At 32.9% G+C, this 18,338-nt stretch overlaps 1 protein-coding gene and 1 long non-coding RNA gene across 2 annotated transcripts; one reads left to right on the forward strand and one right to left on the reverse strand.

The window, feature by feature from the left end:
• On the forward strand, positions 10,363-11,135 carry LOC109353027 (E3 ubiquitin-protein ligase ATL23-like). Its single transcript, XM_019595218.1, has one exon. It carries the CDS (start codon positions 10,613-10,615, stop codon positions 11,030-11,032), a length of 420 nt encoding a protein of 139 aa, XP_019450763.1. The 5' UTR covers positions 10,363-10,612; the 3' UTR covers positions 11,033-11,135.
• Positions 17,830-18,105, reverse strand: LOC109353030. Its single transcript, XR_002108411.1, has 2 exons — positions 17,985-18,105; positions 17,830-17,938 (listed from the first exon to the last, which is right to left on the reverse strand). It is a non-coding gene; the product is annotated as an uncharacterized LOC109353030 (long non-coding RNA).

The raw sequence follows: 18,338 nt of genomic DNA on the forward strand, positions 1-18,338 counted from the left end.
TTGGAGCGAGCCACTAGGAGTTGCTTATCATTTTGGGACTTTTGAAAACAAGGACGACTTCAGTTTGTTCATGTCTTTGTTTAGTGTCTTTTGGCGATGATTAATATTTTCGCCCTTTCTTTTTGGATTTTGTATATGTTAGTGGCGATTTAGTTTCCGCATTTGTTGATTTAGTTTGTATGAACTAAAGATGACTTAACCGTTTATATGCATTGTGTTATTCAGGAAATTGTGAATCAGGTTAAGTTATCATTCGATAACGATAAGTTGATTTTCCGCATTTGAGTTACTTAAAGTGATGTCCTGGAAAAGGAAGGTTTTAAAAAGGAAACAATTTTATACATCACCATTTCAAAAAAAAAAAAATTACCCATTTTTCCGCAATGTTTTTAAGAAGTATTTTTCGGGGCGTTCCATAAGTTGTATGCTTAGGACAACTTAAAATATCAAGTATTGTGGTAGTTATCCATGAAGGAACACCACTCGAGAAACTAAAATGCATAGGGATCAAAAACAACGAAGAGTTTCGACCTAGTAGCTCAAAAGGGCGAGGAAAATGGTCTTACGAACTGGACCACCTCGCTCAGGCAAGCCAGCCTCGCCTGGGCGGGGGAGAGGCAGGAAATGAGGCCCAAGTTGGCGCCTGGGCGAGCAACCCCTCACCCGAGCGAGTCAGCCTCGCTTGGGCGAGGGCCAGAGGGCCTGTTTTTGGCGCCTGAGCGATCGTACTTCACCCGGGCACGGACCAAACAAGTATTTTGACCAATTTTTGATGTATTGGTCACTTAAGCGACAGTCCCTCGCTTGGGCAAGAATTCAGGAAGAGAATTGAGTCTGTTTTGATGAGTTTGTCGCTTGAGTGACAGTCTCTCGCTTGAGCGAGAGACATACAATAGTTTTGACTGTTTCTGATTGTTTGATTGCTTAAGTAATAGCCCTAGCTTAGGTGTGAAGTGTATTTACACTTGGGAAAGACCGCAAATCAGATGATTGAGTCTAGCGCCCAAAATCAACAAACTTATACAAGTACCTTTTTTCTTGTGCTTATTTAGGGCAAGGTTTCCGACTGTCATGTCGTGATTAGGACAATGCCCAAAAAGGATTACACGATACCTTGCACCGAGGTCATCTGAACGTAAAAGGCTTGGTCATATGGTCATCTAGGATATTCAGTGATGGCTCGTAGTGGTACGCGATGACGTAAGATCGGGTCCCATATGAAGCATTCATTTGGGAGATGTCTTAGGTTAGGCCGATCATATAAAAGAATGATTAAAAGATTCAATTGGCTAACCTCGGTTAGTGTGCATACTCATTATAGATAATGAAGTAGTAGAGAGGAAATTTACGGGAGACGAACGAGCCCCGAGTTGTTGAGAGGGACGACGATAACGGTGATTCGTTAGCAAAGTCTTGAGGGTGAGTCTATGTGAGACGAGTCCCTTGTATTCCTGGATGAGATATTCTGTTGGATCAGACAGTTCTCACAGCGCAAACTAGACGATCTCTGACAACCATCTTTACAATTAGGATCGATGAGAGGGATGCCCAGAAAGTGTTTGATACGACACCGTCCTGAAATGGACAGTTCTTTGGAACAGATCGATCATATATCCTTGTGAGGAATAGTTTGGTGCGTTCAAATTGTCTTGTTATGGGACCTATATTCTCGGTTATTTCTGAATAGTTTATTGGGAGGATATTGGTGTAAGAATGGATGAAATAAACTAGCATTCATACATTGAGCAGATGGATATTAATCCTTATGGTTTGAGTTATAACGTCATTCATCATTTGCATTTATGTATGTGATATATATTGTTTATGTTATGCATGTCTGTCTGGATGTAATATTCTGTATAATTTCACATCGTCAATGAGTAATATTCATTAGATGTCTTACTCTCTCTTCTTTCTATTTTTCTTTTATTCGCGTTTTGTTCAGATGGATCGTTCGGCCATGATTCAGAGTTGCTGCTTTTCGATGTTCCAGGAGGGGGCATGGAGGATTGAGGGAAACTGTGATACCTACACAGGCCCTTGTGCTTTTTGATTAGTTTACATGTGTAGGATATTTATTTTGGAGTAGTTTTATTTGGGCGACGATTAGGTTCCGCCTTATACTTTGTACAAACATTTTATGATATTCTAATGAAATATGATTCAAAGTTATATTGAGTTATATTTTTATTACGATTAGGTAATGGTTTTTTATTTTCTGCATTGTATGTTACTTAAAGTGATGTTCCGAAAATGAAACGAATATAAGGAAATAAATTTTATATGGCTTTACCATCCAAAAATTTTTTTACCCATTTTTGAGCAAGATTTTTGGAGAAATTTTCGCGGCGTTACAGTACCAGCCAGAGTACGAGCATGCTAGGATCTCCCGATATGGATAAAGCATTCCATGTTTGTTTGGAGGCAGGCCCAACAAAGCAGGATGATCTGTCATACCAATTGCATCTATCAGATAATATTTCATGTCCATTTTCTTCATAAATAAAGGAGATCACTCATAAGGAAGTTAACGACTAATACCCTCTATTGTACTATTGTATCTTATTCTCTCAATACACTTCCTGACTAGAATACCATTTTACATTAGGAAAATTGATATCTATTATTACATTTTTCATTTAAATTAGAAGAAAAAAAACAAAGCTAATTTGAATTTTCACCTTTGTAATTTAATATCAAAAATGATGAAGAATAATAATATGTTAGCAGTAATAGTGAACAAGTAAGTTACAGTATAATATAATTACTAATTATTTGACAATATTTTATAAATAAAAGCATAAAGAATCAAATTTAGTTTTTTTAAAAATACCTACTTATTAATTCTTTCTCTAATTAATTTTTGGTACTTAAATTCAATTTCTACCGACGAAATTTTGAAAATGTTAAACACATTGAATAGTTTTTTAGAACATTCTTATGGAGTCTCAAAATATACTTTTGACGCTGTCTAAGTATAATGCTATTTTCAATGAAGAAAATTAAAATCAGTAATATTTTTTATTTAAAATTATTACTATTTTGATGATCAAAACTGAAAATTTTAAATCAAAAGGTAAAATAAACCAAAGATTATTTGAATTTTCACCTTTGTAGTTTTATATCGAAGAGGTTAGGTTATAGTGGAGTTGAGTTAAAAATTATTTGACATTATTATAAAAATGTAATATTTAAAAATCAAATTGAGTTTTCTTAAAAAAAATGATAATATTTTCAATCAATTCTCAAAATATATTTTGAAACTTAAAGCCAATTTCAATGGATGTAATTTTTAAAATGTCAAAAATCACCAATAAACTTGAAAACAATTATTTTAGCATTTAAAAATATAATTTTGACAATTCCTAATTATAAATTCATTTTCAATAAGAAAGTATGACACAAATTATATTCTTTATTTAAAATTATTATTCTTTATATTCTCAATAGTTAAATTTTCAAATGAAAAGAGAATATAACCTAAAGATATTTTGAATCTCCACCTTTATAATTTTATATTGAAGTTGTAAAAATAATAATACACTATTAGTAATATTAAACAAATTAAATTATACTCTAGGGTTTGAGAATAGTATAAAAATAATTATTTGAGAATAATATAAAAATAATAGTAGTTGAAATTTTTAAACTCTAGGGTTTTATTTAAAATTTAGTAATAAGACTAGAGACCAAAAAAAGACAAGCTTCTTTTTACTTTGGCCATGATAAAACTTGTTCTATAAAAATAGGGTGTAAGAAGCATAATTCTTACCAGGGTTGTATTAATGTGTATTTGAAGGATATTTGTTTAGGAATATGAGTATAAAAGAAGATATTTGACATTGAAAAATTAAGTGTAACATTTTGTAATAGGTTAAAACATCGAGCAACGCTTTAATGTGCACCTTCCACTTAAAGTCTAATGTGTATGAATTTATATCCAATTATGATGTTGATTAATTGATTAAGTACAATGACCATTTATAAAAAAAATTAATATTGCAACTCTTTTCTAGTAAAAAAAAAGTAAGCATTAAACATTAAAAAAAAAACCAATATGCAAATTACTACATACTCCTACCCAAAAGTAGAAAAAATAGATAGAGTTGTATAAACAGCATAAGACAGGGTTGTTGGGTTGGTCGTTTCCCTTGCAGAGATGGCTCTTGTAAAAGAGGTGGCTAAGTGAAGCTTATGGTGGAAGGAAATATAGGAGACCAAAGCTTATGGTATGGAGGATGTTGGACTGCAACTCTGGATTTTGGGCAAGATGCTTGCTGAAATGTGGTCTGCAGGTGCCTAGTTCGATACCTGAAAATATACTACGACATTAAGTTAGTAGTATATGAGGAAGTGTATTGAGAGAATAAGATACAATAGTACAATAGAGGGTATTAGTTATTAACTTTCTTATGAGTGACCTCCTTTATTTATGAAGAAAATGGACATGAAATATTATCTGATAGATGCAATTGGTATGACAGATCATCCTGCTTTGTTGGGTCTGCCTCCAAACAAACATGGAATGCGTCCAAGTAATAAAATCTGGTAAAATATTGGGATATCTTCCTCAGGGAGCAGAGTGAATTTATACTAATTCCTACAAGAATTAATTGAGTATATATTTACAATGATGTTTTTATAAAATTTTGTGTCTAATTCTGAAAAATCATAAATTGAACGAAAGACATGTAAAATAATTTGGGATCGAAATACATCGTTCTTTTCCAATGTCATCCATGGATTCAATTCCAACTGAATTGTGAAGTTACTGATTCAGATGCACATATCTTTAAATCATTCACATCAATCCATTGAGTGTAAAATCCTTAGATAATCGCTCAAATACCAATTCCTTGGATATTTGACCGATTAATTAGCATTAAGTTCCATGTAAAAGCAATTCATGCATCATTCTCCATTCCTATAGCAATAATGTATGAAGGAAGATGATCGAGGTTCGGTGTCAAGTTTAACTTCCCAATTAAACTTGAACCCAAGAACAAGAAATTAGTAGCAAAGTAAATTAATGCATTAAGAACAGGATGAACTTCCCAAAATCAAATAACAATTACAATGGAATCAAATCCAAGAGTATAAAGGTTAGAAGATTACATTTCGAATCCTACAACAAGATCTAATCACTTCTTCTCGCTATTACAACACTCGAATCATGAAATTATACAATGAATAATGCGAAATAGAATCGTTTCCACGATTTCTATCCTAATCTCACTGTGTTTCTCTCTATTTTCATGCCAAATATCTTCAGAAAAGTGAATGGGATCTCTTTCTGACTTCTGAAACAACCAATATTAGTTCCAACTTCCAAACCCGTGCCCAAGCTAGAGATTCTCGCTTGGGCAAGTAAATAAGAGGCTCTCAGACCTGAGTACCTCGCTTGAGCGAGACATCCCTCGCTTGGGTGAGGATCCCTCGCATGGACGAGGATCCTTCGCTTAAGCAAGGATCGGGCAGGACATCAGGAACTTTTTAGCTCCAATTGTCGCTTGGGCGACAGTCCTTGCTTGAGTGAGGGACAATAGTGATTTCTAGTAATTTTTCTCCTATTTGTGGCTTAGGCGACCCTCTCCTCACTTGGGGGCGGTGCTCAGAAGTACCAATCTTCTCCTTTTTCTCCTTTTTTCTTAAATCTTATCCTCAACCAACATAAACACATAAAATTTCCTACACAGAACAAGATTACCAAGTTATCAGAAATCTTACACAATTACAGCATAAATGTGAACTAAGTGCCCCAAAAGCATATGAATTTCCTTAACAATTTGACACTTAACAATCATCATCCTCATTCACTCTAAATCACTAAGAGGTAGGAATGGCAACGGGACGGGGCGGGGTCGGGTTTGCACATACCCAAACCCGAACCCGAAATTCAAAACTCGAACCCAAACTCAACGGGGTTGAAAATAAAAATACCATCCTCGAACCCGCCGGGTTTCGGGTAACCCGAACCCGAAAAAAACCCCGAAAATGCTAAAGTATTAAGGAAAATATGATATTATTTTCGTGTAATTTTACTCTAACATTTCTATTTTCTCTTGTATTATTTCATTTCTTTTATGTTTGAAGATCCAATAGTATATAAAGTAACATTAGAAATTAAAAACAATTGGCAAATGATAGAAATTTCAATTTTAAATTGAATTACCTTACTTCGGGGCGGTTCGGGTTAGGGTCTTTGCAATACCAAACCCGAACCTGAACCCGAAATTTAAACCCGGGTAAAACCCGAACCCGAACCCAATCACATCGGGTTTTCCCCGTTAAATTCGTATTCGGTTCGAGCGGGTACCCACGTGTTCGGTTTTTATTGCCATCCCTACCCCTTCTCCTTCATTTTATTTTTCCTCTTTATCATATGTAATCCTTTCTCTTTTTAGTTCTTTCTTTGTGTTTGTTGTGCTGTTTTTTGTTGTTCCAAGAAATAAGAGTCACATTCGAAAACGATATGAGACCCACCGGAGAGACCCCGCAGAAATGGGTAGCCCCACCACTGTGGCTGGTTCTGACCATCGCGTGAGGTGGTGGCTGAGTGGCGGTGACTTTTAGACACCGTTCGTGGGCCTGTTGGTTTTCCAGCCACCGCCGGTGGCCTTGGCAGTCCCAAAAAAAAAAGGCATGCCTCACATGACAACCCAAAACCTTCTTCCCCAAATTGAATTAATTTAGCCCTAACCCCAAATTGGATTAATTTAACCCTAATCCCAATTTAATTTTAAAATCAAATTCTTAAATTAATTAAACCTTAAACCCTAAATCAATTTCACCCTAAAATTCTCAAACCAATTTCAAAATCCTAGCCGTGATATCCCCGATTTCAATTTCCTATTCATATATATGTTTTACGTAGGTTTAGTTTTTTTTTTATTAAAATTCGTTTTTTGTTTATTTATTTATTATATTATTATTTCTGTTTTTAATTAATTTATTTGTTTATTCTATTTGTTTTATTTTCTCTTTTATAAATTAGTAATATGTTTAGGTATATACGTAAATGCAATATAAAATAACTCAACTAAATCAATGAGAGGTTGTGCATTATGCGACTTGTGCTCTGTCGCGTTACGTGAAGTTGACATTTTCAATATTAAATCAATAAGGGGTAGTGCATTATAGGACTTGTGCTCTGACGCGTTACCCTAAGTTGACATTTTCAAAATTAAATCAATAAGGGTAGTGCACTATGGAAATTGTGTCATGTCGTGTTACCCTAAATTGACATTTTCAAAAAATAACTTAATTAAATCAATAAGGGGTAGTGCACTATGGGATATGTTCCCTATCGCGTTATCTTAAATTGACATTTTCAAAATTTAAATCAATAAGGGGTAGTGTACTATGAGACTTGTGCCCTGTCACATTACCCTAAATTGACATTATCAAAAATAACTTAATTAAATCAATGAGAGGTAGTGCACTATGAGGCTTGTGCCTTGTCGCATTACCTTAAATTGACATTTTTAAAATTAAATTAATAAGGGGTAGTGCACTATGGGACTTGTGCCCTGTCACGTTACCTTAAATTGACATTTTCAAAATTAAACCAATAAGAGGTAGTGCACTATGGGACTTGTGCCCTGTCACGTTACCCTAAACTGACATTTTCAAAATAACTTAATTAGATCAATAAGAGGTAGTGCACTATGAAACTTGTGCATTGTCGCGTTACCTTAAATTGATATTTTCTTAATTAAATCAATGAGAGGTAGTGCACAATAAGACTCGTGTCCTGTCACGTTACCTTAAATTGACATTTTCAAAATTAAATCTTTAAAGAGATAGTGCACTATGGGATTTGTGTCATGTCTCGTTACCCTAAATTGACATTTTCAAAATTAAATCAATAAGGGGTAATACACTATGAGACTTGTGCCCTGTCGCGTTACCCTAAATTGACATTTTCAATATAACTTAATTAAATCAATGAGAGGTAGTGCACTATGGGACTTGTGTTGTGTCGCGTTACCTTAAATCGACATTTTCTTAATTAAATCAATGAGAGGTAGTACACTATGAGACTAGCTCTCTGTCACGTTACCTGAAGTTGACACTTCAAAATAACTTAACTAAATCAAGGAGAAGTAATGCACTATGGGACCAGTGCTTTGTCGCGTTATCTTAATCTATTATTTACAAAAAATCAATCAATCGACATTTTCTCTAAAAGAACTACATAGCCTTTCTCTATTGCAGCTGGAGATACGTAGGAATTGTTATTTCTCTGTCAGACACAAAAAAATAAAAAATGTTTTTTTGTCTTTCTTTATTTTGTTTAATAAGGTAAGAGTAAAGTTAATGTTTTAAATAATATCTACATAATTGATCTATGTGTCATTTTTATAACGGGCAATATGAGGTACCTAATACATTCCTCATCCGTAACTGACTCCCGAACTCAATTTCTATTTTTGAGAAAATCAACCATATTTTCAAAATTTTGGTTTTTCATGTTTTCCCTCTAAAAAATATCGATGGCGACTCCATTGCATATTTCTAATCGCACCCACGAAAGCGAGGTAGCGAGAGATTCCAATGCACCATATGATTTATTTTCATAATGGGAACAAGTGGTGTGAGAATTCAAAAACAAAAAGTTATGTTTGAGATTATTTCCTTTCTTGGAATTCAATGAACCTTGACAAGCCATGTACCTATGTTATAAGTGGTCAAGCCAAATCAAAGGGAGAGTCATCACCACGTGAGAAACAAGACTTTTATTACATGTTTAATGTTATGTTTTACTTTCACTTTATATGTAACCGAATCAACACATGAATGAGATAGCTTGAATAATATTTCGGATTGAAATCCTTCTTTTAGTTGAGCATTGTCTCCTAAACTTAGAACTTATCAAGACTGGTTGTTGTGGTGTTCATAGGGTTATCACCATTGGTGCGGCGTCTTACATTACTTCTCATCAAGCATCCTTATTTGTGGCGAACAACCTTGACTTATCAAACACTTGCATTTGTGGCGCCTTTATCTTTTCAATCTTTACCATCTTCTCTTATCCTAATTAAAATACAAATTCATTTACTCAAACACAACTCATTCATACACATTCCATCTCAAACCAAAATACACTCATCACTTGATCAAGTTCATACAAATTTCAATCATCACCAATTTATAAATACAAATAGACCTTCAATCAAGAACGATCGACAAACAAACACAATCCCTTCTAGGAGGTTCATATTAGTATCACATGACACATTCCCCTCTCCTATCTTTGATATAGCTTCTAATAACTCGCCAACTTAAACCTCATTTATTTTCCACCTTAAAAATGTTATATTTACTCTTTATAAATCATTTTTCTTTAATTTTCTTTTACCATAGGCACATTATCATATGCCTATGAAATCATATATATTATAGATAGTTTTGCCCTCTCTAAAATTATGGTCAAGATTCAACAATGGTAGAAAGAAAGTTTTATATGTTTTAACTGCAAAAATATAGTAAAGATTCCAAACAATCATGCATCTGATGATCGATTGAAAATCAGAGCACGAAGAATGTTTATTATTTGATTATAATTAAAAAAAATAGTAAATTACACTCACACCCATAAGTTTTAGTGAAATTACACAAATCATCATTCCGTTTTCTACATCTACACAATTTCTCTAATTTATATACATACATCACACAGACTACCCATGTAGAAAAGATAAGTGTACATTTAAAAAAAATGTTATAAATGTAATTAAGTTAAACAAAATATGATATATTATAGAGACAATTTCAAATAGTATAAGTCAATATTTCTTCATTATTTTTTATTCGTTACAATATACTATAAGCTTGATTTAAATAATATATCCTTAGAATAATTGATGCATTTTATAACTAACCAAAGATAATGAAAATATATTAACTTTTATAGCATTCAGATTTGTTTCCACAATATATAATTTTTTCTTTAACTTAGTTATACTCATTACTCATTTTTGTTTAAAAGATCACAATTATTGCTCATAAGTATAATGTATGTATATAAATATGAGTGGTTTGTGTATGTACAAAAAAGATACAAGTGATTTATGTAATTCCACTTAAACTCAGAGAATGTTAATATAATTTATTATTAAAAAGAACTTTTTGATCTAGATTATAATTTAATTAACATCTTTTATCAACATTAAAAAATATATTTTTCACTAATGTAACCATCAAATATCATTGACCTTAGGAAACCGACTCTAACCTTTTCCTAGCTAGATAGGAAACACATATAGCAAAAAAATTACACACCAATACACATAGCTTGAGCAAAAACCAAAAGCAAACCCAAATCACTAGTCCATTTTCCCCCTCTCCCCATGCCCAACCCACCTAGCCGTTATTTTATCAACCATTACTATCACATCATTCTCACAAGTTCCCAAATCATGTTAACAACAACTGTCTTTCCTTTCCCCACAAAATTCTCATACCCATACCCCTCCTCTCATTCTGCAATATGCACCATCTCTTTCCCACTATGTACTCCCCCCTTGTAAACTCTTCCCCACCAAAAACCACCAACCCTACACTCATTGAGACGGAAATATTATAGTTTTGGGAGTCTCTGCAATAACACATGACTTCGGCCACGGGGATTAACATGTTGACCTCCGTTCTTTTAGCAATTTTCCTCCCTTGTATTGGCATGAGCACCGTGTTCATAGTCTACATGTGCCTTCTCTGGTACACCGCAAGTCACCAACCCGCTCATTCTGGTCCACCGGCCAAGCCGGTCATTGAGAAGGGTCTTTCTACGTCGGAGCTGGATAAACTTCCGAGGATCACAGGCAAAGAACTTGTCATGGGGTCTGAATGCGCCGTGTGCCTCGACGAGATCGGAAACGAACAACCGGCTCGACTTGTTCCCGGTTGCAACCACGGGTTCCATATTGAATGCGACGACACGTGGCTGTCTAAGCACCCTGTGTGTCCCGTTTGTAGAACTAAACTGGACTCTGAGTTTTTCACTTCCTCTACAAATCAAAGTCCATGTTGAAGAAGAATGAATGAATGTTCATTCATTTCATAATTCCATTACCTTGTTCTAGTTACCAATGTTGTTTCTTAATTAGTATAATTTTTTTTTGTAGCTGCGCAGAGAATACTTTGATTAATTATATTGTAATCTGTTATTTTTGCGACATGGGAGTTCGTTTCTTTTTATGTTTGAATATTAATTATTGATTTGTTGGAAAAAATAAAGGTTTTGTGATGAACAAACATGTTTGTTTGTTTTGAGGCTAACACGTAAATCCATGGGCTACGATACGTTTTTCAGGCTTCTTAGAAACAGGAAGCAAGTTGGTTCCGGAATTGAACGGTTTAGGTTTATGTGCTTTCCATTCTCTGTTTCTTCTTTTCATTGTCTCCTTAATAGAGATGAAAAGAGAGTAAGATACATCACAAATAACATAAAAAAAATATAGGATGTGACAAATTCGTTTATCCATGACATTTTTATGTTTTATTATAAGTGTAAACCAAGAAGTTATCTCACCAAACATTTTCCATAAAAAGAAGGTTTGCGATGAGAAAGAAGGAGGAGCATACAAAAAGTGATTTTGATTCTTGTCAAGGACAGCTAGATGCCGCCTGCACAGATTTTATCTCATTTTAAATATTTTTTAACATTTTAATATATGCAATCCGTAATGTGATAAATGACAATGTCAATTGAAAAAAATATTGGACCAATAAAGAAAGCTAAGAGTAATTGATAAGTAGGATGAAAATAAGGGAAAAGGAATTAATTGATTTTGTTTTTCTACTTAAACATAAAAGTATTATCATATATAAAAGGTAAAAATGTCACATTATATTATTTTTTATCATACATTTGTTTTGAGTATGGGAGAGGATACAATGAAAATAAGTCAGGTGATACAACGAAAATAAGTCAGGTGATATATTTTTTGTCTTCACTATAACTAACATACTATATATATTAGTATGATGTATATGCCTCTTAACTTATTTAATTTCAAGATTTATGTATGACTATCTAAAAACATAGTTTATTGTGTGTTTATGTAAAAGTTATGTTATAGGATTTTTTATGATTGACATTATTGTCTTAAATATGTCAATATGTTTGCCTTTAAATAGATATGTATTGAAATTTTAACATATAACATTTTTTATCATATTAAAATGGTGTAATTATTAATATACATAATATAACTAAATATGCTAATACTCAAATGGTCTAAATCACAACTTATTAACTTAAATACTAAACTGACTTTTACAAATATATTATTCTGTTTATAAAAATTCTAACCAAACCTACCATTAATGGTTGGTTTCACCCATGTTCATAAGATAACAATTATTGGGAGGTTGGAGTTGGTATGTCATTGTGAATTATTGTTGAGGTAGATGACACGATAATTACTTTTTATCTAACAATGTATCATTCTTTATACCTAACTAATAAGATTGAACCGACATCCGATTTAATTACTGAACTATTGTATCATTGTACTAGTATTCTGATCAGTTTGATAACTAGTACATTTTTAACAATACTAATTCTCCGTCTTCTCGCGATATAATAATCATTTGTGCTATTAGTTAGATGAGAAACTAACTTCTCACAAGTGTATCATCACCATCATAAATATGGACTCCTTCCAAAATAATTTTTCGCAAGACTTTGAAACTATCGATTAAACTCAACATATATTTGAGGAATTTAAAACCTTTACAGTTAGACAACACTAGCTATTAATACTTTTATAGCTTAACATCCGACACGTAAAATTTGTAGAATTAAATATCTAAGGTGATCTAACATCAAGATTAGGTTAGAATTAAATACTATGTAGAATAAATATATTTAATTCTACTGGAAGAACTTTCTAAAAAGAGGGGAAAAAGAAGAAGCTCAAATTAAATCATTATAAGTTCTTTTAAGTTTGGAACAAATAATCAGTCCCTCCCCAACTAAAGAAGGGGATAATTAGTTTTCTGTTCAGTGCTAACAAAAGAAGTAGTAGTTAATTTATGTGTATAACAATGATGACATGCACACAAAAGCAAGTAGAAAATGACAGAACAAGTTTAGTTATTTTCCATTACACAGGTCATGCTCATTTATATTCTCATCTGTTAGGAATAAGCAACAATCAAATAGTATAGGGGTTAAAGAGAAGATACATAAATACAATGAATTTGTCAATTAAGTTACAAACATTAATTAGAGGATGAAATGTTGTAGCTTCTTCTTTTGGGTAAATCTATACTACTATATAATGTGAAAATATGACTTTAAGTTAAGTAAGTAATTAAATATACTAATTCTAAGATTATCTTCCTCTACAACAACTCTCTGTTCAAAACCGAAAATAAATACTACTATATGTGAAAACATGACTTAAAGATAAATAAATAATTGAATAGACATAATTTTTTATTTCCAAGATTGCCCCTTCTTTATAACACCTCTCTATTTCAAACCAAAAACAAAATGATATTAATGAATGACATTAATGGATATAGGCCAAATTTCCATTATGATGATTACTTGAGTTACTGGAGAGAAATGTGTTAATTGGTATTAATCATGATTTTTTCAATCACATAATTAGGTAATAAATGAAAAGATAACAAACTAAATGGCATTCCCTTTAATTTGAATACAAAAATACCTAAATGATTGTTAATTAGCATTTAGTACATGATAATTAGTATTCCATTACATAGAAAATTAGCACATTCCATTAGATTGAAAATTTTGTTACGTAATAATAACTAGCTTATTCCATTTCACAAATTCCATTTATATTCAATCAGTTTTAAAATATCAACAAGGCGTTGATGTAGTGGTGTAAGACCCCTCCGGATTTCCAAGGTCAAAGATTTGATTCATGAGAGCAATACTTATTAGGATAGACAATCATAAACCTGAAAGGGATTAGTTTCTTACCTAAAAAAAGTGAAAAATTATTGGTAGAAAAAAAAGTTTTAAACTGTTTTGTAATAACTCGAGCAAAAGATATCTCAAATCACCACCTTACAAAATCACATTTCATATAAAGAAATTTCCCAACCCAAAAACATTCAATAATTTTGAATTATTGTTTGACAAATTCTCATTTTAGTTTTCCATTTAATCTTCCAAAGGTAACAAACGAAAAATTTATGAATTACCCAAAAAAAGTGAGAGCATATCTTTATAATACAAAAAATTAGTTTTAAAATATTTTCTAACAACTCGAGCAAAATATATCTCCACTCTCAACCTTAAAAATCACATTTCTTATAAAAAAATCCAATCCAAAAACATTCAACAATTTTAAATTATTGTTTCCCAAATTCTCACTTTAGCTATCCATTTAATCTTCCAAAGGTAACAAACTATCCATTTATGAATTATGTATTTTCTAAAACTTTGATAAATTCTATGTGTTTTTGTGGGTTGTTTTTGTGTCTTTAATTTTGGTGTAGAAAAAATGGTTTTAGATGAAAAACTTTACATTTTTTAAGAGACATGAAAGCAGTTGGATTGATGATTATTGATTTATTCTATTTGAAAAAAGTAATTCTTTCATAAGAAGAAGTGCTAATATGTAGTAAATATTGTATTATCAAATTCCAAACGAATGTAAGTTAATAGAAAAAATAGTTCATATCAACATGCCAGTATTCATAATTACTATATGTCATTCTCTCCATGGATCTTGAAAGGCTCTTTAGTCCTTTTTTATACTTATTTTGGTTCACATAGATTTTTTTGATGTTATTATATATAAGAAAATTATATATATTCTTACTAAATCATTTTATTTACGATAAAATAACATATTTTCAAATGATATTTTATTTATTAATGATTGATTTACAAGTTATATGTATTATTTTCTTGTGGATATAAAAATTTAGTATAAAGATATAATATTACTCTTAAAAATATATATTCTCAATAATCATGATTTAGGGACCTATTCCTGATGAAAAATTTGAAGAAGAGTTATTGCCCTATTGGCAATTCATGAAAAAGGAAGCAGGGGTGTGGGATATAGAAGTACACTGCTTGTAACTTTGTCGAAGAAGATCTACAACTATTGGATGGTCCTACATCAAACACCTTCACAATTTTTCGAATTAGTCTGAGATAATACCATGGCAACTTTTTTAAACTTCATTTTGCAGCATAGTCATCATCGGTATACATTGTCCTCAGGTATTTGCGGCACTGGTCGAAACAATGAAAAAAGGAACCAGCTTTGGGGCACCTTGTCTTCCAGAACACAGTTGATGAAATGGTAATCTCTTCAATTCCAACCATAAAAATACACACCTTGTCTTCTAGAAACATTTGAGAACTTTGTTATTTGTATAACTGTACATAAAGCTTGGCAAGTGGGGGAAAAAATGAGGTCCCACAACTGCAAGAATAAATATCAATAAGCTATAGTTTATCATTCTTCAACAAAGTTACTAATCATGTCAAAACTTCTACGTCAGTTACTTCAATAAAGATAACACATAAGCATGATTAACTTTGAGGGTTCACCAGGGTTATTTAGCTTCAGAAATCAAAGTAGACACCTCTAGACAATGGCAGAGAGAAGGTGGAACCCAGATTTCTATTGGCAAGCGCAACTTGCCTAAAACCATGGCCCTTCATCAGTTAAAACGTTGCAGAGAGAACACTACATTGTAACATGATGAAAGTAAAGCAATGAAACAATAATTCATGATTTAGTTCAAAGCAGAAATTTAGGCAAAGAGAAGAGAAATAACTGAATTGAAGAGGCAATGATAGCTCATTGAAACCCTCTTTTAGTAGTCCATAATAATAGTATTTAAAGCCACAACCTTTGTCACCCTATCATGGTTGAACCCATTCTCACTTACCAGAAATGTTACTTACCCCTGTAAGAAAAGAAAGACAACATAATGCAACCTAGTTATCTAGCCAAAGAACTCAACAGATATAGATAGAACGAACATATGTGGGTGAGTACGTGAGTCCATGTATTTTTTAAAGGATATTCAATAGCAGAATAATCATTACTTCTTCATTTGAAGTAGACCACTAAAGATTAAGTTCCATTTCTTCACTTGAGACTGTTTGCTCTTTAAAAAGGCGCCGAGCCTCCAAACACAACCAATCATCTGGTATCAGATACCTGAACCAATGCATTAACCGTATGTATTGGCAAAGGTGAAAAATGAATATCATAAGTAAAATCATTAACCTTGCCCTCAAAGGAAGAAGCATTTACACATAATTGAGACTGTGTGCTGCACTAAGCTCTTGTTCCTTTAGTAACAATAGACAATGCCGATCTAACTCTAACATAAATCACTAAATAAAGTAGCCATATGCGTAACAGGATCCATTAACATGACTCATATAACAATAAAATCTAAATATAACAATCTTTGATGTGGCACATGCAGTCATGATCACTAAATTTAGACTGCCCAAATATCTCAACCAAATGTCTGATTGGTAATGCAGCTCAAATATGCAAATAAAACAGAGAGACAAGTAACCCTTATTTTACAATGTTTCACCAAGGGTCTAATATGTAATAATAGGCATGTATAGGGAATGCATTGGTTACAGTCAAAATAGACAAATTAAAATAAAACCTCTCTTTATTTACGTTGTCCTGACTAGAAGCCCAGGGAGGCCATGATGATAAAACTCCATTAGATGTTTAACCGATGGACGAAGAATTCAAAGGAGTTACATTCTTTGGATGGTTAGTACAACTGCTGCACCTGGCATTTCCATGTGTACTATATCTACTACACTAACTTTGACCCCTTCATGACTAATCTCTAACACTTCACCATGGATTTGTCTAGCAGGTATGCTTAATGGGACCGCACCAATATGTTGTTCCTCCAAAACAGACATTTACTACACCTCCATCGTGATCATTTGAATTGTGGGATTAAGTATTGGAAGAGCCACCTCTCCACTTGGAATATATGATGTTTCACCATCAAACATCTCTCCATTAGATGAACATGGAACCAATATATCAGTATCCAGCCGACAACCATTACAAGAATCATGGGGTGATGAAGACTCTTGCAACTTCTAATTCTAATTCACTTCGAAACAGTGAGGCAAGGTGGATATCTCTTGAAAGTGAAGGAGTGATATCAAAAAGGTAGAATCAAAGCAAATTAATAATTCTAAGGACCCGTGATAGGAACCTAAATAAAGAATAAAACTAACTCAGATCTTAGAAGTTGGGATGGATTAAACTATGATAGTGAGTTGTTAGTATGATGAGTTTGGCTTGCAATAAGAATCTAAGTTTACATAGATTTCCTTCAGTTTGAAAGTGGGAAGAAAAGGGGGTGGAATGTGTCTCAGGTTTGACGAGTGAAAAACCATAGTCCTAACTGTCTGAAGGCGGTTATTGTTTCCTCTTCCTTTGTTACCATAAGATAGGTCAGGTTGACTATTCTACCACTTCTTATCTTAGTCCACAATGCCGATCTAACTCTAACATAAATCACTAAATAAAGTAGCCATATGCGTAACAGGATCCATTAACATGACTCATATAACAATAAAATCTAAATATAACAATCTTTGATGTGGCACATGCAGTCATGATCACTAAATTTAGACTGCCCAAATATCTCAACCAAATGTCTGATTGGTAATGCAGCTCAAATATGCAAATAAAACAGAGAGACAAGTAACCCTTATTTTACAATGTTTCACCAAGGGTCTAATATGTAATAATAGGCATGTATAGGGAATGCATTGGTTACAGTCAAAATAGACAAATTAAAATAAAACCTCTCTTTATTTACGTTGTCCTGACTAGAAGCCCAGGGAGGCCATGATGATAAAACTCCATTAGATGTTTAACCGATGGACGAAGAATTCAAAGGAGTTACATTCTTTGGATGGTTAGTACAACTGCTGCACCTGGCATTTCCATGTGTACTATATCTACTACACTAACTTTGACCCCTTCATGACTAATCTCTAACACTTCACCATGGATTTGTCTAGCAGGTATGCTTAATGGGACCGCACCAATATGTTGTTCCTCCAAAACAGACATTTACTACACCTCCATCGTGATCATTTGAATTGTGGGATTAAGTATTGGAAGAGCCACCTCTCCACTTGGAATATATGATGTTTCACCATCAAACATCTCTCCATTAGATGAACATGGAACCAATATATCAGTATCCAGCCGACAACCATTACAAGAATCATGGGGTGATGAAGACTCTTGCAACTTCTAATTCTAATTCACTTCGAAACAGTGAGGCAAGGTGGATATCTCTTGAAAGTGAAGGAGTGATAT

The sequence above is a fragment of the Lupinus angustifolius genome, chromosome LG07 (genome assembly GCF_001865875.1).
Source record: "Lupinus angustifolius cultivar Tanjil chromosome LG07, LupAngTanjil_v1.0, whole genome shotgun sequence".
NCBI lineage: Eukaryota > Viridiplantae > Streptophyta > Magnoliopsida > Fabales > Fabaceae > Lupinus > Lupinus angustifolius.

Coding starts and splice junctions, on each gene's coding strand:
- LOC109353027 (XM_019595218.1), top strand. CDS start 10,613: ATGACTTCGGCCACGGGGATTAACATGTTGACCTCCGTTCTTTTAGCA.